The sequence below is a fragment of the Nelumbo lutea genome, chromosome 3 (assembly GCF_056320005.1).
Source record: "Nelumbo lutea isolate HS-2025 chromosome 3, American lotus-T2T, whole genome shotgun sequence".
Taxonomy (NCBI): domain Eukaryota; kingdom Viridiplantae; phylum Streptophyta; class Magnoliopsida; order Proteales; family Nelumbonaceae; genus Nelumbo; species Nelumbo lutea.
In genome coordinates, this window is record NC_142686.1 from 44,613,282 (window position 1) to 44,639,621 (window position 26,340).

A 26,340-nucleotide genomic window follows, 5' to 3' on the forward strand; every position below is an offset into this window, starting at 1 on the left:
ACACCTATAAAGGCAGAGTTGTTGTGCTTAGTCTGATGGACGTGACATGTGGAGGGTCCATAGGGTCCCTACATAATCAACTCCCTAGATTAACATGGTTCATAGCAGATCTGGATTCCATTCTCTCCATGAAGAATGGAATATACTAATATAGCAATGAATCAAGATCGGATTCAGTCCTTACAAGGCCATGTTCACACTGTCGTCTCAGTCACTTACAACCGTATATTCGGAATATCTCGATACTTGTAAGTTGTATGTTTTTATTCATGGGCCAATGCACAGCTATAAGTGGCTATGAGGACGACGGTGTGAACACGGTATTGTGAGGACTGAATCCAATTCCTGAATCAATCTATATAGGATGATGATTTGCCACAATTCCAATTAGCTTTATTTATTTTTTAAGAACTGAAGCTACTCAGTTAAATGTTCAATTTGCAACAACATTAGTTATACACGCTAAAGAGTCAATTTCAAAACCTGCTATGCATAATGATGGGTTATTAAAAAATTTAAAACATAAGATATAGTACTTTATGGTATTAGCAAGGATTAAATCGTTAAAGTACCACACTTGGTCTTAGCCAAAAGGCTAAGAAAGGTATTAAGTAGGGTGAAAGTAGAGGTGGCATTCTCTGTCCAAACCCACTTAACCCATCCATTTGTAAACTACTCATTGGATTGAATATGGGTTTAGTCACACATTGAATCAAATAAAAAGTTTGGGTGTTTTTTGGTAAAGAAAGTGTTGGGGTTAAGGTATCTATTTGGGTAGCTATATGAAGTTGTTTTGGTGGTACATAAAAAAAATAAGTAAAAAATTCTCTTCTTTTTTTTTTTTTCTTTCACCCAAGAAACACCTATCCATTTTCAACCTTGCATACTCCAGTTTCACACTTCATATAAACTATTAAAATAGGAACACCTTGCAATCCAATCTAATTTATAGTTATTTAAACAGTAGATTGTTGTTATTATTGATGAATTTTCAGGATGTATACAAGCTTCTCTAACTCTTAATATATTTTTGCATATTCTAATCATTTGACATATCCATTCATATCCAACGCGTATCACGGATCAAGAAAGCTAAAATCGCCTTGCCGATGTCTCAATGGATACTAATGCTTTGAACCTTGGGTTGAAATAATTTAAGCAGGAAAAAAAATCCAAATAAATAAAATGAAGCAGTTTTGTGTATATTTTTCAGGCTAAACCCAGTAGAACCAGGAAAAAAGAACCCATTGCATTTCAATGTCCCGTGGAGTTTTCTAAACATGATACCAACCAGGAGTTTCTGCGTGGACTGAATTTGATACCCATCAAAGGACAAAACACGGTTTAATTGGAACTTTTCAAATTTCAACTAAAGGGATTGATACAATACATTGAATTTCTTGTTTAGGATTGTACGTCAACATATGAAGTACAAACACCATTACATGGGAATTTTTTATCACATTTTTTAAGAGCTACAGTAACTTTACACTGTCCACCCCAGGAGAACATGGAAGCAATACGACCCTTGGCAGAGGCCCCACGACAAGGAATGGAAGAACAAATAATGATGGGGGAAGCACTAAAACTACAAATATTTACTTAAACTATTATCACAAAATTACAGGAAAACAAATCAATCAATAGGGTGCTTGTCCGCCTGTCGGGACGTGTAATGTGCAGAAAGTAGAAGAAGAGACAGAAAGGCACTAGCCACAAAAATTGCGTCAAACCACCGATGATAGAAATCGAACTGAATGTCTCCTCCCAAAACGTCTGTGATTATCATCCTACAAAGGACACAAATCCTGTCAAATACATCCAATCAAAATATCCATTGGCAAATAGCTGAGGAACAATTACTTAGATCATGGAGGTGACAGAATGTGCTGAAAATCATTATCCAGATCCAGATTCCCAATAAGGTTATACTTTTTCCTTTTTTTTTTTATTTTAAATAAGATTATAGATTTACAGTTGGTTCCATTAATTTTACTAATAGCATGAACCGAAGAATATAAATATTCAGAAGGTTCAATTAGTAAGATCATTTAGTGAACAAGTTTAGACAAAGGATATTAATGTTCTGTAAAAGTATGAACATAAATGAATACATGCTTGTTTTTCTATGGCGTAGATGATACACTGCATTATGCTCATATAAACCATTAATTTATGTATATTTTGGATTCTTACACTGACAAACATGTTCAACAATGGAGATTGCTTCATATATCCTATGTTTGCTATTTTAAATGGATGCTTTGGTTATATATCAAGTGTAAGTCGAAGGTTACACAATTACTTTGTAATGCATTCCTAGATTACAATATTTTCATAGTATTCCCATAGTTTCATTGAGTGAAAAAGAATATATATTTTTTAAACCATTCATAAGCACTTTTTAAATTCCACTTAGGCTCAGCTTGGAAAAAGCACAAATACAAATATGTATAGTGCAAAAGGCCCAGTTTGGAAGGAGTATAAATTAGACCTGGCACAAAGTTGACCCAACCCGTGAACCTGACCCGAACCAACCCGAAAAAACAGGGTTAGGGTCTCATATTTACCTACCCGAATGTGAAAAATGATCCGACCCAACCCAACCCATCCCAACCCGAAAAAACTGGGTTGGGTTGGGTCATGGGTCAACCCGCTGACCCAATTGTCAAGTAATTGGGATTATTTATGCATTGTTAGAAGTTTCCACTCTTTAATTTTTTGTATTTAGTCTTTACTTTTTATTGTTTACTCTTTAAATTGTTAAATGTTCAAATTTTTTATTTCGTATTTGGAATTTCAAGGTTAATTCTTTTAATTTTGACATTTTTCATGTAATTTTTCTTTATTTTTTAAATTTCAATTATTTTTTGGGATGACCCAAATTGACCCATGGGTCAACCCTAACCCGAACATTTAGGGTTAGGGTCTAGCATTTGTCAACCCAACCCGAAATTCAACCCGACCTGAAATCAACCCAAAGTACATTGACCCAACCCGAACCCGACCCACCCAACCCAATTGCCAGGTCTAGTATAAATACAAATATGTAGATTGCAAAACCTTGTATTTTGTATTATTTTATATGTATTTGCACTGTGCATATTTGTATTTGTACTCCTTCCAAACTAAGCCTTAGAGACTGAAGTTTATACAGATATTAAAGTCTGGACTTGATTATGCTGACTATCCTGTTCTACAAGATTCTGGATAGTACAGAAGATTACGGTCAATAGAGAAAAAGTATTGCTTTATGGCATTACCTATCTATAAACTTGATAGATGTGCAATATTGTACCAAACTACCCATTACTGCAAAGAAATTTATGGGTAAGGTATGGTATTAATGGGGCGAAGCGATCCAAGTAATAATGTTGGTGGGGAGAAGAAAAGATGGACAACTTTGTACCAGCTGCGAGATAGAAGGAAGTGATCGTGGAGAAGAAAAGATTTCTTCTAGAGGAAACCAAGGCTAAAGTTTGTGTAAAACTGAAAACTAGAGAGGTTGAATGGTTGAATGGTTTAAGGGATTTTAGGATGGAGCAGTTGAGTCAGTGAGAACTCTTGGTTGGAAAAATGAACTGAGAAGGGACGGGAAGCTGTACACTGTAGAGAAAAGATGTAACAAGAAGGGTTGGTTTGTAATGCTAACTGAAAGCTTTGGGGATAGGCAGAACTCAGAAGCAGGTTCCAATGTCTACCTGAAGGGCAATGGAAACAGAGCTCGATACTCATGACAGAGGCCCTGGAAGAATTTCTGGCTAGGCATTGGAGTAAGGAAGATAACAAAAATAGAGAGGAGGCAACAGAATGTGCCAGTGAAGAAGAAAAGGCTGCAGAAGAGGAGAAGCCAGAGAAATATGTATTGGGCTAAAACCAAAGATGGTATTGGTAGGTGATAAGGAAAAATGGACCAGAAGGATGGTGGTTTCTACCAGAATGAAGGTGGAAGATTGGAAGGAAATACTGGAAACAGCAATGGAAAAGATTCAGACTAAAGAAACAACTATTATAATACCATTTGAGGAGAAGAAAGCAATTTGCAATTTTGGACTTGGGGGGAGTTTCAAGCAGACTTTGTCACCATTGAGAAGGACAAGGGCCTCATAACGGTCAAAAACTGGTTCCCTTCCTGCAATGAGAGGAAAATCCAAGAGGGGAGTTTAATTGTTAAAATTTTTGGCCTCCCCTTTCGTTTTTGGCTGGAGCATGTGTTCAAGAAAATAGGTGCAGCCTGTCGAGGTATTCTTGAAGCCAGAAGCTCTAAGGATCCACATGCCACCAGGATTAAAATTTTGGGAACACGACCTCGAACCTTGGATGTGTTTGCTTAAGGTAGGTGGAGAAGGCTTTGGCTGGTATCGGAAGATGAAGTTTCGATGATGTGGCATGATGGATCATGGGTGCCACGTGAAGGAAGGAGATGAGAAGAGAAGAAAATACAAGGTGAGGTGGGGAAGAAGGTAAATGAAAAGACGCGGAAGGGGAGTAAGAGAAAATGGGAAAATGGGCAGGCTGCGGGTGTCCAAATGGAGAAAGCAATTTAAAAGATTTTGAATATGATCCAGTGGTGGGGGGGGAGCATCATATGTGGAGGTGGCAAAGAGCAAACCTGGTGGAGAATATAGAGGGAAGGACAACAGGGGTTGGGAATCGGAACAATGGGGCAGAACTGAGCGGAGACAAAAGGACTGATAAATGGGGCTGAACAGGTTAATTATCAAAACCAGTCCATCTCTTAGACCTGGATCACGTGACACCCTAAATAGTCATGTGAGGGGAGTTGAAGGAGGGCTATTGGGAGACAATTACAATGGTGTATCATCATCCCCCTTGATGAAAAATTTAAGATGACCAAAACCTCAGGCCAGCAATCAGAGTGGTGCTGCAATGGAATCAGCATAAAATCCCTGAACCTGATCATCCCAACCCCCGGTACTCTAGACACAGGAAGGAATAGAGTGAGGAAACAACACGTATAGGGTGAATCAATCTTGAAGAGGAAGGAGGCAGCAGTTCTGATGAAGAAACATAGGCAGTGTTGATGAGACACAGCACATTGTGGTGAATCAAGAGGTATGTGATGATGAAGACTTTAACCTGTCAGATTTTTTCAGCTGTGTCAACCAGGAGGTTTGTGATGATGAAAGGTTGGAACTTGCAGTCAACAGCCACACAACCAGCAAAAGTAGATTGGAGGTTCTTGGCAATAAATCCGATTGAAAAATGAGGAAGGAGAGAAGAGAAGGGAAGAAGAGAGAAGAGAAGAAAGAAAGGAAGAAAAAAAGGTTTGGAGCATAGATGTGAAGTATAATAATAGAAAATAAAAAAAGGATTTAACTAGCCAAACAGACCCTAACACAAATAACTAAATTATTTCAACACTCCCCCTCAAGTTGGAGCATAGATGTCAATCATGCCCAACTTGTCACACAAATCATTATGCCGCACATGATGAAGACCTTTGGTGAAGATATCTACAAGTTGTTCTTCTGAGCTAACATATAGAGTACAAACTTCTCCATTTACAAGTTTCTCTCTAATAAAATGCTTGTCCACTTCAATGTGTTTCGTCCTATCATGCAGGACTAGATTAGCAACAATACTGATGGCAGCTTTATTGTCACAATAGAGTGACATAGGGTTGCTCACTGCAAAACCTAGTTCACCTAACAGATTTCTTATCCACATGATTTCAGCAACCCCATGAGACATCGCTCTATATTCTGCTTCAGCACTAGATCTAGCCACCACACTTTGTTTTTTAATTCTCCATGTGATCAGGTTTCCTCCTACAAAGGCACAATACCCACTGGTGGACTTTTGGTCATCAACTACCCCTGCCCGATCAGCATCAGTATATACTTCCACCTTTAAGTGTCCATGTTTCTGGAACAACAAACCAGCTCCGGGAAACTTCTTGATGTATCTAAGGATCCTCTCTGCAGCTTCAAAGTGAGTTGTCCTAGGATTGTAAATGAACTGACTAAGGACATCCACTGCATAAGCAATATCAGGCCTGGTCATAGACAAATACAAGAGTCTCCCTACAAGTCTCTGGAACTTCTTCACATCTTTCAAAAACTCTCCCTGATTGTCTCCCAGCTGATGATTAGATTCAATTGGTGAGTCAATTGGTTTTACCCCCAACTTGTCTGTATCTTCTAGTAGATCTAGTACATATTTCCGTTGGAAAATAAAGATGCCCTTGTGAGAGTGGGCAACTTCAATTCCAAGGAAATAACGCAAGGGGCCTAGATCTTTCACCTCAAATTGAGTGGCTAAGAATTTTTTGTCTTTGTATTTCAACCTCTCAATCTCTTGTGATATCATCCACATACACAATTAGAGTTGTAATTTTCCCTTCACTTTTTTTCACAAATAGAGTGTGATCTGACTGGCATTGTTTGAACCCCATCTATTGAACTGCTAAGTGGAACTTACTAAACCAGGCCTAAGGTGATTGTTTCAACCCATATAAAGATTTTTTTAACCTGCACACTTTTTGTTCACTGCCTTTGGCACAAAAACCTAGAGGTTGGATCATGTACACTTCCTCTTCCAAGTCACCATTCAATAAAGCATTTTTTGATGTCCAATTGGTGAAGTTCCCAAACAAGATTTGCTGCCAATGAAAGAAGAATCCCGATAGAGATCATCTTGGCTACTGGAGCAAAAGTGTCTACATAGTCCACTCCATATACCTGTGTAAAACCTCTTGCTACCAGTCTAGCCTTGTACCTTTCAACAGTTCCATCAGCCTTGTGTTTCACTGTGAACACCCACTTGCAACCCATTGGTTCCTTCCCTTCAAAAAGATCCACTAACTCCCAAGTGCCATTTTTGTGTAATGCATCAATTTCTTCCTGCATTGCATCTGTCCATTCAGGTTTGGATAAAGCTTCTACCATATTCTTGGGAACGGGGACACTGTCCACAAAAGAGAGGAATGCACGGAATGAAGGTGAAATGTGATCATAGGACACAAAATTAGAAATAGGATGATTAGTGGTACAAGATCTAACACCCTTTCTCTTAGCAATAGGAACATCAAGATCATTAATGACAGGGGAATCAACACCGAGAGGAACAGGCATATCAATAGGAGCAAGTGTACCTGGCAGATGAAAAGGATCTGCCTCTGGTGAATCCGATGATGTTGGTTGCATAGTGTCAGGTTCCACAACTCTTGAACTCTGCTAGCTTTTATGGCGGCGATGAAAGACATGAAAATGGAGGAGGATCGGGTAGAGGAGGTAGTTGAGTTTGAGCCTCCTGTTTCTCCTCAACCCTACTCTCCCCCTGAGGAGAAACCAAGAAGAAAGGTTGATTCTCAAAAAATGATACATCGATGGATACGATTGATGATGTATGTAGCACACAAAACTACATCCATCCAAAAACGTTTTGGCACATTCATATGAATTAATAAGCCACGAGCTACTTTGAGAAGGTGACGGTTCTTTCGTTCAACAACACCGTTTTGTTGGGGTGTCCTAGTACAAGAGATTCATTGAAGTGACCCACTCGAAGCAAAAAACTCCGTAAGATCACTATGGAAGTATTCCTTCACATTGTCCGACTGGAAGATATGGATTTCAGTTTGGAGCTGAGTGAACACCATGCGTTGAAAGTCTGTCACAATTTTTGGCACTACATCTCTAGATCGCATAGGGTAAATCCAAGTGTATCTAGAGTAATCATCAATCAAGGTAATGAAGTACTTATATCCAGCCTCAGTAGATAGAGTAACAGGGCCCCAAACATCAGAATAAACAATATGAACTGGAAATTCAGATCTTTTATTTCTCAAAGAAAAAGAACTTCTACAATGTTTACTCAATTGATATGTCCGACACTGTAACTGACTCACTAACAAGAACTCAAACAACTTTGGGAACATAAATTTTAATGACCCAAAAGAAAGATGACCAAGACAGCTGTGCCATAAATAGGCTTGACTCTCATGGACGAACTCATGGACTCTGTAGCCACAAGACCAGCTTTAAATTCTCCAACACGTAGAGACCACCCACCATGCTTCCTCTATCAATCGTCTTTCCTGAGGCCAAATCCTGAAACACACATGAAGACGGAAAGAAAGTGACTGAACAGTTCAAGGAGTGAGTAATACTACTAATGGACAACAATTTTATAGGCAATTTCGGAACATGCAGTACATTAGAAAGGGTAAGGCCGAGTGAGAGAGGTATGGCGCCTTGGCCATCTATGGTAGAGAAAGAACCATTAGCTAGCCTCACCTGATCTCTCCCAGAGAGAAGGTTATATGTCTGAAATAAATTTGACTTACCGGTCATGTGGTTTGAGGCTCCGGAGTCAATAACCCAAGGAGAATCAGTGGTATGAGATGACACATGGAAGGCAGTGGCAGTGTTACCTGATGTAGACGCGAAAGAGGTAGAGGGAGTAGGACCAAATCCATCTGGCGGAGAGTCCTACCATACAATTCCAAATGGTCACGAAAGGAGTTGATAATTTTTCTTAGGGTCAGAACTGGGATGCCTCTCCTGAGTTACCAATGGACTAGTCTCTTGAGATGCCATATTAGCAGAGTTATACTTTTTCTGATTTTGCTGACCTGATTTCTTGCCCTGATCAGGTGTTGACTTCTTACCCAAATCTTGTGCCCATTTAGGTTTTCCATGGAGATCCCAACATGTATTCTGGTATGTCTTGTCTTCTAGCAGTGAGTGCACCAAAGTTTACTCTTATCATCTGTTCTCTTCTAAGAGTTGCCTTTCTTAAAAGCACTTCCGACATTTGTATCTGAATTTCCCCGGACAGCTAGGGCAACTGACTCCCCCTCTCCACAATTCATCACACTTCTTCTACTCTCTTCTAATTGCACTAAGGCATACACCTCCTGAACTGATGGCAAGTCTTTACTACCCAAGATCTGCACCCTGATGGACTCATATGAAGGATTCAGCCCTAGGAGGAAGGCAAAGACCCGTTGTTGAGATACAAGTGACTTATATGCCTTTGCATCTTCATCACACTTCCAATTCACATTCTGGTAGCAATCAAGTTCTTTCCATATCAATGTCAAATCAGATTAGTACATCGAGAGACTCCTCTCCCCCTACTTGCAAGTAGAGGATTTAGCTTGCAGTTGGTATATCTTGGCATAGTGTCTCTGCTCTGAATAGGTGGACTTTGCTTGTTCCCATATCTCACAAGCAGTTTCAGCCCACATAAATGTCTTCCTTACCTGTGGCAGCATGGAAACCAAGAGCCATGACATCCCCATACTATTCTCTTGGTTCCACCTATCATATTCAGCACTTCTGTTCTTCGGTTCCTTCACTCTCCCATTGATGTATCCTATTTTCCCCCTAGCAGTGATGTAGAGTTTTATTCCCCTAGACCACTCAAAGTAGTTCAGACCATCAAAGGGAACAACATCCATGGGGAAATTCATATCCATTCCCCCACTCACTCCGTTGTGGCTCCCTGAAATCTCTGAAAGTAGCAAAATTCTCAGACAGCATGGTAAACACAGAGTTTTTTTTAATCTAAACTCTCAACTTAGATCCCTCCTTATATCGACAAAAACTCCACACAACAATTCAGTTGTGGACTTAATCTGAGCACAAAAAACAGCACCAATTTCCAAAGAAGAACTATGACGAGACTGATTTTTCAAATCTGCATGAAGAACACTCCCAGCCTACTAGTTTTCCAGTTAAGTTCCACAACATTAATCAATAAGAGAGATCCTAACACACATGAAATCATATTAACGAGCAGAGAAAACAGGTCATCTGTGACCTACAGTCACCTTTTCACAGGTACAGGATCACACGATCCAACAAATAAAAGAGGTATAACCCTCACAAAAGTCTGCCGACATTCAGTGGTTTGGATTCATTTGTTCTCCACTTGGTACATAACCAAGGAGAGAAATAAAAGAAAAAAAAAAAACTTTAGGGTTGTACCAGTTGCAGATCTGATTTGATCAGCCCAGATTCAATCCTCTGTTCTGCCCAGATTCAGCAACTTGAAGAGAAAACTTGGTCGCCCGGATTCAACAGCCTTGCTCTGATACGATCTTGGCAATAAATCCGATTGAAAAATGAGGAAGGAGAGAAGAGAAGGGAAGAAGAGAAAAGAGAAGAAAGAAGGAAGAAGAAAAGGTTTGGAGCAATGGAACAGTGCTGGCGGCGCCAGCTTCTATTATATTATATAGGGCGACAGAAATAAGAAGGGAAATGACTCCTGTGCCCCTGCTGTAAGTGAAGTACAATAACAAAAAATAAAAAAGGATTTAACTAGCCAAACAGACCCTAACACAAATAACTAAATTATTTCAACAGAGGTTAATGAATTGGACCAGGCAAAGTGGGGGAATACTGAGTACACAAATTGAGTGTGAACTGCTACCAAGACAGGGACAAGCACAGGGTGTATGTACAGTGGGAAGAGAGTCAATTCAAGAGAAGAGAACTAACGTACAAGGAGACATGATGCCAATTGTGGGACAGTCTGAAAATACATCTATTAAACTTCTCCATACACAGCAGGTTGATATCTTGGGAGGCAAGGAAAACACCCTGGGAAAAGAATTGCATGAACAAATTCCTTCAGTTCCCCCTAGCCCACTTGTTCAGGTCTCTAACCCTGAAGGTAAATGTACTGTTTTGCTACTAATGCCTCCTCTGAAGCTTGTGCAGATACCCCAGCAGTATGAAATAGGAAAGTGAGATAAGAGGTGTTCTGATTGAAGAGGAGAGTGAGATAGGAGGCGATACTGTTCTGGGAAGTAATTTTTGGAATTTTGGGGAGAGAGAGTCTGAGGGAGAGGATAGTTACAGCAGCAAGATGAGAAGCAAGAGAGAGAAAAAGAAGGGGATTTGGAAGAGAAGAGCAAGGAGCTAAAATTCGGTCAGAACAGGAGGTTGTATCTGGGGTAGGGGATGGTCAAGATGGTTGTAGAAAGAGGAGGGGGTCTAGAGGTCACAGGAGATGTTATTGCTTTGGGGAAGGGAGAATCCATGAATAACCTAGCTAATAGGTTGGGTACTAGGGTCTAGAGATTAACACCCCTAAGGAAAGTAAATCCTATGTAAGCTTTTTTTTTTTTTTTTTGAGAAATAGGTAAGATATTGTATTAATATTTACTGTAAAAGATCAAAAAATACAAGAGGAAGAAAAATCCTATGTAAGAAAAAAAATAGGGGAGAGGAGAAGAAAAGGAAGACAAAAATTAATGAAGTGGAAAAACTAAAGTTGGATGTGAAGGGAGATAAGGATCTTAGTTGAAGGACTGATAGAGAGGGTTGAACCAGTAAGGGAGTCAATAGGGTGGGACAGAAGTTACCAGAAATAAAATGAAGATAGTAAGCTGGAATGTAAGGAGATTGGAATTACTACCAGAAGAAGGGTAATAAAGGAAGTACTTAGGAAAGAAAACCTGATATATTTATGATCTAGGAATCAAAGTTGCATGAGTTCGATAGGAGATGGGCTAGAAGTTTGTGTGTAATAGAAATTAAATGGACCTTAGCACCCTCTTGTGGTGCATTTGGAGGAATAATCACCTTGTGGAGGGAAGAAATATCTAGAGGAGTTAATAGGAAGTTTTACTCTCTTTAAAGCTCAAGAACATGGATGATGAGTTTGTGTGGGTCTTAACAAATTTTTTATAGACCCAATTCTTATAGAGAGAGAACTTTGTTGTGGGAATAATTGGAAGACATTGGAGGCTTGTGGGAAGGTTCATGGTGTGTTGGTAGAGAATTTAATGTAACCAGATTCTCAAATGAATCTAATAATCAAAGACAAAGGGTGACTACCAGCATGAGAAGGTTCAACAATTATTTTGAGACTTGGAACTTAAGGAAATTTCTTCTGAACAAACAAGATAATCATGGTCTAACCTTCAAGAGAATCCCATATGTTCTAAATTGGATAGGTTCCTAGTGTCCATGGAGTGGGAAGAACATTGGGATAGACTCTTTGGAAAGACCCTCCCTAAAGCCACTTCAAGTCATTGGCCTATATGCATTTTTCAAGAGAGGGATGTAGGAAGCCTTTATCCTTTCAAGTTTGAGAACATGTGGCTCAGTCGACGTAAAGGATCAAAGAGGGAGATGGAAACACTAAGTTTTTAAATAATGCTGCTAATGACAAATGGAGGAAAATTTGTCTCTATGTTGGAGGTTGATGGAAGAATCATCATGGAGGAGATGACTAAAGCTTTGGTGGATCATTTTAAATCTATATATAGAAGGTCACTAAATGGGAGGTGGAATCTTGAGGGTTTAGATTGGTCACTAGTGGGGAAGGACCATTGTGAAGTGTTGGAAAGGAAAATTGAATTGGAGGAGATTTGGGGATACGGATAGGTCTCCAAGGCTCTATGGCCAGATGGGTTCACAAATAAAAAAAAAAAAAGAATGAATGTTTAATGAGTTCTGTTGAGGTTTTAGACAAATTGTGTAGTCTATAGTGGCAGCTTTTGATTATTTATTGTTTAGATAGGAAGTGGGGACCAAAGCACTCTTGTTGGGTCTTTTTTGAGTAGTTATTTTAAATGTTTTATGCTGTTTTGTGTGTTAGCCACCCTATAAAGGGCATATTGGTCTTTTCACTCTTTATTATTTTAGACTATAAATAATAGTGAAGAGGGTGGCGAGCACTATTGTTCTCTTTTCTTTCTCCTTTCTTCTCTTCTTCTTCAAGAAAGATTCTTTTCTTTTACAGATTTTTTATTTCAGCACTTTTCTACTAGTTCCACCACGAGGGTTTGTCCGTTCAGGCATAAATGCAACTTTTATCACCTTAGTCCCTAAGAATTCAAATGCTAGTCACCCTAGGCCCATCAGTTTGGTTTCTAGCTTGAATAAAATCACTGCCAAAGTACTTTCCTTAAGGATTAAAAAAGTCCTTTCGATTATCACTCATTTCTAGGGAGTTTTTGTTCAAGAGAGACAGATTATGGACCATATTCTTATTGCAAATTAATGTGAAGAGGAATTAAGGAAAGTAGGGAGGAAAGATGTCATGCTTAAATTAGATTTAGAGAAAGCTTATGATCCTGTGGATTAGGACTTTCTAATATAAGTTCTGAGGAACATGGTTTTGGGGAGAAATTGTGCAAATGGATAAGGGGTTGTCTACAAACTTGTCACTTTTCATTGTGAATGGTATGAAAGATTTATTTGGGCCTATTAGAGGATTGAGGCAGGGGGACCCACTTTCACCTTTTCTTTTTACCCTCATTGTTGATGTGCTTGGTAGGGTTACTTCAAGAGTTAATAGGCTGCAGTTAACTAGAAGGTGGAATGTAGAAGAGGAGTCATGGTGATATACAATTTGCTGACGATATAATCATTTTTTGTGATCCGGAAAACAAATGATTTGAAAATTAGAAGTTTGCAATGAGGCTATGTGAGAAGATGTTAAATTTGAAGGTTAATTGGGGTAAGAGTATGGTGGCTGGATTAAATTTGGAAGAGGGTGAATTTGAAAATGTTGTGGTGTTACTGGAGTGTTTGTCTTATGAATGGCCGATGACTTACCTAGGTCATCCCTTAGGTGCCAACCCTAGAACTAGCAATTTGTAGAATCTAGTATTAGAAAAATCTGAGTAGGCAATGTGGAAAAGGGCTACATTTCCCTTGGGGGTAGAATTACTTTGATCAAAACCACCTTCTTTTTTGAAGAGTAAGAAAAAAGGACCATTTCCTTTGGGGTAATCTTCCAGTGTACTTTCTCTCTGCTTTTAGGATGCCAGATGCATTGTGAAGATTTTGACAGATTTCTTTTAGGAACTTGGGGAAGAGAATGATCATTTGGTGATGTGAGAGATAATGTGCAAGAGGATGAAGGAAGGGAGATTGGGTTTAGGCAATCTGAGCAAGAAGAATCTGGCACTCTTGGGTAAATGGTTGTGGAGGTTACTGTGAGAAATTGTAGCACAAGGTGGTGGCAAGTATACATGGGCTTAAAGACAAGTTGACAACCCATACTTCACCTTGGAAAGCCATCTATAGTATCTTTCTCTCATATCAATTATAATCTTTCTTCTGGTAATAAAATTAAATTTTAGGAGGACCTTTGGGTGGGGGAGACTCCTTTCAAAGATCCCTTACCTTCACTTTTTACCGTTTCCACCCTTGAAGGAAAAATTGTTTCTAAGTTTGTTTTACCTTCCCTCTCTTCCTCTGGTTTTGACTGGAATTTGGGTTTTAGAAGAAACCTAAAGGAATTGGAAATAGTCCAAGTTCATGCTCTCTTGAATCTAGTGTTTTAAAAGGCGTGGGAGGCGTACGCCTGGCCTTTAAAACCTAAAGTAATTTGGGTTTTAGAAGAAACCTTGTCTTCAAATTTTTTAAGCCTCTGGCCTTTAAAACCTTCCCTTTTTCTCATAGTAATATAATTTTTATAGCTACTAGTTGGAAACACAAAAATGAGGTAAGAACTAAGATAGAAAATTGAAACAACAATGAAAAGAAAAATAAAAAATCATCACAATTGAAAGAATGTAGTGAGTAACCTCAATACATAGTAAATGAAGATCATATTTGATATTTTTCAGTGATTTGGAAATGCGCAGGGAAGACCAACAAAAGGCATCAGAAAGTGGTAATTTGGTGAAAAATGAAGGCTCTAGCAAGGAAAGGGGAGAATGAAGAGAATGTGGAAGAAACATGATATTATGCTAGACGTTGCACTATAAATATTTGGCATTGCGAAAGAGAATCCATTTATTGTCCTAACAGAGTCTTGGGATAAATCCAATTATCATAGTGAATGATCCAGCTTATACAACACTTCCAAATCAAACTACAGTCTAAATAATGATGTAAAAGAATTTCAAGTTTTTTAGTGTTCATGTCAGACATCTTCAATCTTTATTTCACACTAAGTGTCAATGTCCAATTCATATAGACCATACAACTAAAATTGTCTTGAGGTTTCTTGCTATGAAGAACTCTACACTCTTACAACATGGATATTCACATAGAATTTGTCCACTTATGTTCTCCAGTTCCAAGAAAGGGTAAAGGAACTTTCCATAATCATTATTGAGCATATTGAATTTTCAACAGTAGTTAAAGTCTATAAAATAAACTAAAGAATAAAAAATTATTAAAGCTGCTTCTGTGCAGATACAAAATAGGCAAAAGGTTCATCTGATAGCAATAATGAGAAATACCTGTACTCAGTTGCTAAGCTTTTTCTTATCAATAGGATTGAAGATACAAAATACATTCCCATGATCTCAGAGAGGAAAAGCACAACATTGGTAGATGAGCCACTTCCAACTCTAGAAACTGCAAAGAAGAACTATATGTAGAAACAAGACATTGGTTAGTATAAAAATGACCCCTGACTATTACCTATTTCAGCTTAATTACAACCTACTCTTTGAAATGTTTCAGTACCTCATTGGATGTATTTCTGACTTTCCCCATAAATATATTCAACCACTGATATCACCCACTTTGTTTGATGATATCAGAAATAATTGAAGTTGGTTTATTTATACTTCACCTTTATAGACTTGGTTCACTTAATATAAATCACTTAAATGCTTAAGATTAAACTAAAAGAGCAAAACTTTCTACAAATACCATAAAAGCAGTGTTCTAAATTATATTGAAAATAGAACATAAAGAACTAAAAGAAAGAAGCACAAAGATATTTTAATTTATATTGAAAACAGAATATGAAAAACAAAAGGGAAGGAGCCCAAGGATAAGGTACCTTCATTAGATTTGTTAAAAAGCCACGGACAGATATCACAATCAACATCCCAATGAACATCAAAGAGACATACTGCATGTAAGAAACAACCCCATGAATTACAAAGAAACACCATCATAGCTATGTCAAGACATCAAAATATATGTAATAGGAAGAAATAATTAAAACTCAGAAATAATCTAGAAAAGGATACCAAAGGTGGTGATGTCATTCATTTGCTTTTCTCGACAAACTAACTACAAAAATATCCACGTTTTGCTTCCCAAACTTGTGAACTATAACCATCTTATGCATTCTTAGGATTATTTAAACTAGTGAATATGCAACACTTGTTAGGGTTTAAAAGGCGTTCCTTAAGTGCACCTAGGCGCACAAGTGAGGCACATTTTAAGGCATGTAACTTTCTTTAAGCTTGCTTGTTTAGTTTTTTTTTAATACCATTCTTATATATTTCAACCTCTGTAATGGCTTATTAACTTTTGAATTACTTTTTATTGATTCTTATGCAATAGTAATGGTCTATTAACAAAGAAACAAAAAACGAAGACCTTTTGAATACATGAAACCCTAATTTTGCAAATAGGATCTCAAATAGAAAAATTTCCACTGAAGAAGCAACAATGATACAACTGATCTCTGATCCCTAACCCTAGAATAGAATGAATGCAACCAAAATCATAAAACCAACCCCCTTAAAAATTCCAGCCAAAATTTTGGATAAGTGGCATTGTCTCCAAACCCCTGACATGGTCTTGTTTGGACTTTGCTTCAAGGGACTTTGAAGAGATATCAGTGTAAAGGCCCCAACCTCCTAAGATTAAGAATACAAAACATCTAACATTACACTAGCTACTTAAAGTAATGCAACAAGGAGAATTTAAGAGTTCATTTGTTTGCTTTAACTTTTATTTTGAATTTGCTTGCTCTTGTACATATCCGCATTATCTCCCCTCTTATCCTCTCTCTCTCTCTCTCACCACTGTATCCAGTGCACCCCTCCCAAGGAGAAACAGTGGTGAGAGAGAGAGAGAGAGGGGTAGGGCTTTAGGTAAGAGTAAAAGACATGGGCATTTCTTTGATAGAGTGAGGTCAGTTTTGGAACAAAAAAAGATATAAAGCACCTCTTAGCTTACAAAGAGGAAGATGGGCATCTGAGCTACTAAGAGGAATCTTTAAATTTAACAGTACAGACTCAGATGTTGTAGAAAATGGTCTGGACTGTCTGAAAAGTTTGAAAGGTCATCTTTTCAGATATCAGATGTCCATTCAGTTGAAGCAAACAAGCCCTAAGAAGTAAGAACCCTCTTGGAATACCCTGTGCAAAAATCTCTAAAGATGATGCCACACAGCAGTCCTGAAGGATATTTTGGAGTTCAACAATCAGATATGTAGCCCATCTCTTAACAAGGTTAAGTTCTTCAAAGACCAAGAAGGAGCGGGGGAGCTGATGCAGGCCCAGTCAAGAAACCAAGCTGGGCCAGGCTGGACATTCCCAAACATCCCTTTTATGCCATGGAACTTCACTTTTAGAGCCAACCCCTTCATTTTAAGCCAATGGACCTCTCAGCATGGCTAATATTTTGTGTGTTTTATTTTATTTTATTTGGTTGTTTGATTAACAAGGATAGGACTTCTTTTCTTCTTGAAGTTAGTAAATGAATTTAGTTTGTTTTCCTTGCAACTATGGAGTTTGAACATTCAAGGTGCAGCACAAACTCCCTTGTTTACCTCTTCCTTGGGAAGCATGCCCAACCAATTCTTTTTTTTTTTTTATTTCTGCATTCATCTAGCATATATAACCAGAAAGAAAACAACTGGAATAACAAAAAACTTTCAAAGTGGAGAAAGAAACATCAAATGATATAGTAATATATAGGTGGTATTTTCTGCTATATGCTTTGTTAGGTTAGTTGGAGATAACATAAATGAAGGTGTTCCAATAAATTTCAACAGCAATTTGTTAATATAGATGTTATGTCTACCTGAGATAACAGTGCAGCATCAATACCAATATCGAAGAATTGCAAGAATATGCTGATTGTCATTGTCACTGGATCAACAGAACCAGCCTGTCAGGGGGAAAAAAAGGAATTGTAGGAAACTAACTGCATCAGCTGCTGCTTATTTAACATAATAAATATAATTAAAAGGCAAGACCAGTATGTTAAACAAATTAGAACTTAAATACAAAGCAGACAAGTGCAATCAAATGTAACATGATTCATGACACAAGCACTCTTTTGCTTTCTCTTTTTCATGGTCAGCCCTTGACATTTCTGTTACAATGATTCTCATGACCCTACCCATGGGAATCAGGTCATGTACATGTTAATAAAACTAAGTGCTGCTACTTATCAAAAGAAATTCATAACATATACACACCTGCTTGAAAACAACACTCTGCAAAGACTGCATAATACAACAAAATCAGTCAGGAACTTTGCCTGGTAGAAACTAACTAAACATAATAACTAAATAAATAAACAATGAGAAAGTAATGGTGGTAAAGCCTGCATATATTAAATGACATAAAGACAAAATGTGGCTAGAAATATATCCTTCAACATGATAAAAAATTATCAAGTGCATGGAACTTAATTTCTATATGCACAGCATCAGTGCCACTAAGTCATTTAAAATTTTTTTCGATCAATAGAAATTTGATTATGTTAAATAATTATATGTGAGAACATTGCAATTTTATGACCAAGACATCATCCCCATGAATATAACTGTGTTACAAGGGATGCCCAAAACAATCGCTGCCTTGCTGCCCCTCGTTTAGCAAGGGAGTCAGCTAACCCATTTGACTATGTCATTTAAAATATTAAGACTTGGTGAATGGTGACCAATATTAGAAACACCAATTGCTCATACAGCTATACTATGTCAACACTAAGCTGAGATTAGTCTTTACATAAACAAGTGGATCCTAGCAGGGAGGACGAAAGAACTTGGACCTGGCAGGAGAATTCTGGATCCTTCACAATAAGATCCTTCTACAAACATCTCACAGATCCTGCAGGTGTTCAGTTTCCTCACAGCAAGGTTTGGGGTGCAGCAGTTCCTTCCAAAATAGCTTTTTTTTGGACTGCTACTTGGGGCAAGATTATTAGAATCAGTGAATCATTTGCTTCTCCATTGTTCCTTTTAATTCAGGATTTGGTAAAAAATACTAGGATTCTTTCCAGCATCTGTATTCGAATGGTTTATGCTTGGAGAATTGAGTTTACAAAGGCTCAAGTAAGAAAGGAAGAGTGGCATGGAATATAGCTCCAGAAGATATGTTTTGGGCAATTTGGCAGGAAACAAATGAGTGTGTGTTTCATAACAGAGCCAGTTTAGTGAAAGAAGACTCTAGAAGAGTCATTAGAATGATGAACTCTAGGTTGGCAAACCATAAACTTTTTGAAGGAAGAAGATATAGTACATTTTTCTTGTTAGATAATCTTTTTGTAAGCAGTCAAGGATTGGCTTTTTGATGTATCTTTGGCTTCCTACATTCTTATCTATCTATCCTTGGCTCACCCAAAAAAAAGATGAAAATTTCTGGCCCTATTCGCTTTTCAGTAAGTTACCAATCTGGGATTCCATGTTCTTTTATTTCCCAGGTAAATAAGACAATGACCATTTTAGCCACGAAAATCCACTATTAAAAGGGGCATATTTGTCCCATCCAAGTGTTGGCAACTTTCCCCCAGGTGGAAAAGTTATTTACCCACCTGGGAAATGGGTGGTAACCAGGAAAATAAATTTTCCAGGTCCCCACATAAACCTGAAAAAAAAACATGGGTTTCTTAGTCAATGGGAACCAAAATCCCATTGACCACCCCCCCCCTTTTTCAAAATCCCATTGGTCAATATGGCATACTAAAGCTTTCATCAATTAAGGCACTCAACCATAGTTGTCAAGGCAACACCTAGGCGGGCGCCTAGGTGACAAGGCGCCCTTTGAGGCTCGCCTCACCTAATCGCCAAGCTGTTTTGTACTTTCTATTATAAAATACTTTTTTATTCTTTATTTTTTGAGATTATAATTATAAAATAGAGATTATTAAACTAAAATATTCATTTTGTGTGTTTATATACTAAATTCTTTTTATTATTTTCCTATTTGTTAGGGTTTAATCAACACAAACATTGTTAAATGCTGTATTGAACCCTCAAAGACTTCAAAACCTGAACCGAAGTAAGGAAGAACTTAAAAGTGCCTAATCAACACTTTTCCTATAACAATGATAAGGGTTCAGCCCCTATATTTTTTTAATTTTCTTTTCCTTCTTCTTTTTCTTCTCATGAATATGTTGATTTTCTATACTTTAACATGAACTTTATACTTTTCTCATGAAAATTATGAAAATTTATTAAGGAAATATGGTTATGGTACCTAGGGTCTATGTTTTTTACATAAAAAAATCCATCGCCTAGGCAGGCACCTAGGCGACAAGGTGTTCCCCTGTTGCCTAGCCTCGCCTTGGTGCCTTCAAAACTATGCACTCAACACAAGGCCAGACAGTGCAAAGGATCATCTATTGAATAGGCAGTCAGGATTAGCAACACCACCCCTGCACATAGCTTAAAGGGCATCATGTAGCAAAATGATCTCAGATAGCTATCTAGAAAATTTCCTTCTATTTCAAAAGTTATGAATGGGTTTATTATGGAAGCTTGAGATTCCAGGTTCTTTGGATCATAAACCATCACTTTCCAACACAAACGTTCATGTTCACAAAAATACAGTTGGTTAGTAACATGTTGATTAGTGTTTTAAAAGCGCAAGGCGCAAAAAAGGCACATGGGTAAATTTGCGCCCAAGGCGCAAGGCGAGGCACGCGCCTTTTTGAAGCAAGGTGCAAAAATAAAAAATGCTAAAAATAAAAAAAAGCCAAAAAATAAAAAAATATTAAACATAACATTAATAAAAAATATAAACTTAAATTTTAAAATAAATGTTTTAAAAAACTTACTATCTAAAATTAAAATAAATAAACATAACATGTAAAGCATATTCAAATGAGAATTTAAAAATAAAATCAAACATATAAAACATTTTCAAGCATGTAAAACCCACAATCTCTTTTTTTCCTCAATTGCATTACTCCAAGTAGCTAATGGGATGTAAAACATGTTACATTCCTAATTCTACAAGCTGCCTCCGTGCCACGCCCCTCGAGGAAAGCCCAAACAAGTTCATGTTAGGGTCTTAAATTCTTAGTTCTCACACAAAAAATAATGATTTTATAATTTTAATTGCTTTTTAAAAATATATTTTATTAGGATGAATGAATGAACAATATTACCAAATAGGGGGTTGTCAGAGCTTTGGGGAGCGAGCAATTCGAAAAAAGCATCAAATTTTCAAAAGGTGCATGCCTAGGCTGTGGCACAAGGCACATCAGGCGCACTAGGCGTGTACCTTGTTGTGTGCCTAGGCGCGCCTTTTAAATCACTGATGTTGATGTGGAGAAGCCAAGGTATTTTCACAAATAAGTAGAACTATTAGACCTTGGGAATTAACTCAAGCTTTAAACATGGCTTTTATTGTCAAACATTAACCAAATTGTTCATCGTTGATAACTAAATATGTGATCTCCATAGAAATATTTACCAGTGACAATTCATAGACTACAAACTAATTTCCAAGAAATTTTTGGTAATAAATAAAAAAGAAATTTCATTAGAGGAAAAAATAGAAAACAAGTATAACTGGGGGTGATGAGAGGTCATCCAACAAACAAAAACAAAAATACATAAACAAAGAAAACACTCAACAACTTTCATCCCCCCAGTTCCACCTCTAAGACTGAACAAAAACCTATCCAAAATGAGTCTATAATCATCCACAAATTCTGGAAGAATCATGATCCAGTCCGAAATTCTTTTCCCAATAATTGAGACAAGACATTTATGACACTTGTGTTGGTCTTCAAAGAAACTTCTATCTATCTCCTTCCATAATTCCCAACAGATTGCAAAAGGAACATAACTCCATGCTTTCTTTGCCTTTCTGCTTCCATTCAAGACATGATTTTGAAATTCCCAGAAGCAGTTTCCACTATACTAATAGGAAAACTGTTTTAAAAAGAGTTTAAGTTTATGATAACATCACATCATTATTAAATAGTTTAATGATATGAATGAGTAACCAGAACTAACAGAAGAACCAAGGTGATTATTACCCAGAAAAAAGGTAAATACCTTTATCATCTTATATACACAATAGACAGAGCAGGCATAACCTAGGAGATTCTGTAAGTGACCCCTCCATGTTCGAGAATAAGCAGCAGCTTCCTGCAAAAATTATAGAAAACACCAACTGGTTCTCAAGTAAAATCAAAGAACATATTTAATGACCAGTCCATCAGCTAACCCTTTACATAATAAACTCATCCCATAAAAAGAAAATGCAATAACTTGACATTGCTTTGGAAAAATAAAACAAAAATTTTGCCTCAGGAAACCTGAGCAATTAAAAGTCTTAAACCTTAGCTTGACGAAGCTCATATATCTCCAAGAATAGCTGCTTTGAAAGCTCCTCCAATGCCTGGACCTCTGCTTCCATGCTTTTAATATCTTGACAATATCAACAACAGATTAGAGCTGGAAAGTGAGGGGGAAAAGCAAAGGCAACTAAATAATGTAGTGGAACCAAACGGACAACATATTATGTTGCAAATAACAAACCAAAACTATGCAAATTGCAGTGAAGTAAAATATCTTTGACACGTACTAATGCCTAAAAAGTTTTGTGCTTACAGATCAACAACACCAATACAATTGGAAACAGAAAAAAGAAAATGCATAATGCACGCTTTTCTTGCCACTCATGCAACAGCCCCCACCCAAAAAAAACCCAAGTCCAGGCATGAAAAACATAGTTCAGCGTCCACCTCAAAGTCCTCTTTTTTCTTTTGCACAAGAAATAAAAATCTTTGATGTAGATGGTTGGTGGAAATGCAAAAGATTACTTCCCATACATGCAGTTGTTAAAAGCAAATTTTAAGGGTGGTAATACTACTAATAGCTTCAAGGCAATAAGTTGGGAAGGCAAGGGATGGGGGTAGGATAGGAAAGCCAAGAAAAGTACAAGACATGGTGTTGTGTATTGGTTGAGCTACTCCTCCAAGTAAGAAGAATATTTGGTGCATTGTTATTTTTGAAACTTAATACCACTAATAACTTTCAGCCTTCACAGTGCATTGTTATTTGTTCTTTGTAATATCTCAGGGTTTGTAAAACTGGTCCTGCCATTATGTTAAGGTTTGTAAAATAATTGCTTCTAAAGATTAAAATTGCCAATTTGATCTCTGCTATTTCTCCTTTCTAGTTGGACCATGTATGTTTTGAGCTAGGAACAAGAGATACTTCAATGTCAGCAATGGAAAAAATGCAAGAAAAACAAGAAAACTGAGAAAATGAATGAGATGGTTGTTAGTTCGACTAGAGGCATGTTCAATTGGCTTAAGCTACTCAATAGATGCTTGATTGGATGATTTGTTAACTCTGCACCAGATGCGGAAGATGTGTGGACTTGGGAAATGGCTGAATGGCATCCAAGTAGCTCCTTTTAGGTGAGGATACTCGATGCGGATTTCTTTCTTTTTCTTTCAGTAATGATGATGAAGTTCTTGATACCCTCAAATGTGAACAAGATCAATTATGATGCCCAGAATTAAGGTTGGGGAGATGGAACCCCCTAGTTGGGGCTTTGAGAAACATGGAGCCTTCAAGCTTCATCTGTATAAATGTCTCTGGTTGGAATCCTGTGATCTTTTTAAGGATTTCTCAGCTGAAGACATTTATAGAAGTTGGGGTATTGTGGCATCTACTACTACTTCCAAAGCTATGATACAGGAAGTTTGGTCCCCGCTGGCACAACAAAGGGTGAAACTGAACTTTGATGGAAGCTCTATAGGTAATCCGGGCCCATCTGGTATAGGAGGTGTTTCAGAGATAATGAAGGCAAGATAATGGCTCTGTTTTCAGGTCCAGTAGGAGTTGGAGATTCCTTAAGAGCTGAAAACTTGGCACTACATCAAGGTGTAAAACTGGCCAAACAATTGGGGCTACAGCAGATTGAGATAGAGGGAGACTCCAAGTTGGTAATTGGGTGGATGCAATCAGGGCAGCTGGGAATTTGGCAATATAGACAGCTGATAAGGGAAATTCTTAGCATAACAAGGGAGGTGGGTGTTTGGTTCAAGTGGGTAAGGAGATCAGCAAATTTGCTGATGCCCTAGAAAAACAAAGGACTGTAAGGGAGAGACTTTATTGGGCAGTGCTGTAATGTTTGATGTTTATTGGATCAACCTTTTCTAATAAGGGTTGACTTCTGTATTTCAGTTTAATTTATCTCTAATGAAAGTTATCGTTTCTGATCAAAATAAATAAATAAACAAATGTCTTTGGTATTCCTTTATATGCTTAGAGCTTTCAAACATTTAGGGCTGTTGGTGATGCATGTGGGAGGTTCTGGTTCATCAACTCAATAACCAATGTGTGGAAGAATCTAGTCACTGCGGGTATTCTAATTGAGATGGAGGAAATTAATCTCTTTGCAATGTCTTTGCTGCTTCATTTTGGTAGAGAATGTTTTGATCTAATAGTGGTAGTGGAAGGGACTTATCTTGGTAGGTGGGTCGATACTATGGATTCGCGGAAGGAGGAGAGGAGTATATTTCATTCATCGACTAGTTCGAACCTGTGGAAGTTGAAAGGGTTCTCAATAGAGGAAGGGTTGGAGGTTGAAGAAGACGCATTTTTGGAACAAAAAAGAAGATTATGACAGTGCGGATAGTGTGATTTCAAGACATTGGGAAGGTGCAGAGTTGTGATTTCAAGAAGAGTTCAAAAAAGGGTGAAAGAAGTGGAATCCACTCTAAGTTGATTAAAGAGAAGAAAAGGCCTGGCCCACTTGCTTTAGTGGTTAGTGATATTGGAGGGAAAGAGACTGAGGGACACATTGTTGGCTAAGAGAAGTTGGGGTGGGTCTGACAAGGAAGATGGAAAGCCTTCAATGCTGGATTTTGAAGAGGTGTCTCGTGCTAGGAAGTGGGATCCGGTTTGACTAGGGCCCACTGTTGAAAGCCTGAACCTAAAAATGTGAGGATGCCTATCAAGTTATTTGGGTTAAGGGTGAATAGGAGCTTAGTCACTTTTGAATGTCCAAAGGTAATTAGCCATAGGAGATTGAGCAAAACTTTTTTGGATAAGGATCAAAGGGGAAAGGAAGAACAATGGAAATGGGCAATTTTTAGGTATGATAGAAGTAAGAAGAAGGTAACTGTGAAGGCTGCGTGCATAATGATCAGGAAGTTGACCGAAGCTTTGCCCCAGTATGCTACATTCAAAATAGGGGTGAATGAATCTATGGCAGAATATGAAGCTGTGATCCACAAGGAGAATGTTGGTGTATTGTCTCAGGATTCTATCTCTGATGCAAAAGAGATTTTGGTAATATTTCTATCGAGATCCTTAAAGAAGAGAAGATTGGGTTGAAGGAGAGGAAGGAGGACACAAGAGGGGTAGTTGCTGCCGATTCAAGAAGAGAGCTTGGAGTTGGCAAAGGAGGAAGTGTTGACATTGATGCGGATTGTAGTGCCCCTCCCCAAGCCGAGGGCTCTGATGCTGATCACCGGTTAATTGAGGAGGTGGTGATTGGAAGGATATGTGTGGATTTGGGTAGGAGGGGGGAGGTAGAGAAAGATTTAATTGTAGCTGAAGTGGTGACCTCCAAAAATCTCGTGGAGTTGCTGGGTAAGATATTCACATACCGTTCACATTACCAAAGTTTTTTCTCAATTGAAACTTGGGTTGATGGGGGCATACCCTAAAAGGTGTATAACGAAAGAGGAAAGAAGACTATTGTGTCAACAAACAAAGTAGCTGGTGATGAGGACTCTCAGTCTTTCTATAATCTGGGTACTCAGATGGGGATTTCTCAGCAAGAAAAAGTTAGTGAGCGTGGATTTGATTCTACTGCGAGAGCTCTTGATAAAGAGCCTTGAAAAAAGGCGGAATGACCTTGAGTATTCCTACTGAGAAAAGAAAACTGTAGTGATTGGCAAAAGCTTTGGCTTGTTCTTCTAGTGGTGAGGAGTTTGCTAGGAATACTTTTAAGGAGTTTGAAAGGAGGAAGAAGGAAGAAAGGTTGAGGAAAGGTGTAACTGGACAAGGAGGAGAGGATGAAGAATATGATGGGAAGGAGGAAGTGTTTAAGGGGAAGATTAGGGTCTTGGTTTTGCAAGATTCTGTTTGCTTGCAATGCAGGTGGGCGAATGTGGGGTTGTTGGGGGATCTGATCCTGGTGTTGTTTGATCTTTATTTTCATATTTTGTTAAGAGTTTTGTAGTTTGCTGTTGATTTGTGAAAGTTGCATCTCAGTTTTTTTTCTCCTTCACTCTTATCACCTTCCTTGTGTATTCTCTTCTTTTTCTTATTTACCTTTCAAAAAAAATGAAGACAGAAATCATCCACCATGCACAAAAGGGAAGGTGCAATATAAGGAGATAAAAGAGAACATTTCATCTGTGGCTGAGTCTAGGATTCTAAAAGGGGGAGATAGCATAAGAATCTCATCCCACATCCATAAAAACATTGGTAGCT

General features: G+C 37.9%; 1 protein-coding gene and 1 pseudogene across 1 annotated transcript in view; both read right to left on the reverse strand.

Annotated features, from left to right (window-relative positions):
* Positions 1-497: 497 nt before the first annotated feature.
* Positions 498-608, reverse strand: LOC148864618 (U2 spliceosomal RNA; annotated as a pseudogene).
* A 735-nt stretch (positions 609-1,343) lies between these two features.
* LOC148864619 (GPCR-type G protein 1) overlaps positions 1,344-26,340 on the reverse strand; it is a 56,913-nt gene continuing 31,916 nt past the window's right edge. The window contains exons 7-13 of the mRNA XM_088979135.1: positions 22,220-22,308; positions 21,934-22,026; positions 18,118-18,144; positions 17,718-17,804; positions 15,736-15,807; positions 15,185-15,315; positions 1,344-1,790 (exon numbers count right to left, since the gene is read on the reverse strand). Of these exons, the coding sequence (XP_088835261.1) occupies positions 1,637-1,790; positions 15,185-15,315; positions 15,736-15,807; positions 17,718-17,804; positions 18,118-18,144; positions 21,934-22,026; positions 22,220-22,308 (653 nt within the window). The 3' untranslated portion in view covers positions 1,344-1,636. The remainder of the gene's footprint in view (positions 1,791-15,184; positions 15,316-15,735; positions 15,808-17,717; positions 17,805-18,117; positions 18,145-21,933; positions 22,027-22,219; positions 22,309-26,340) is intronic.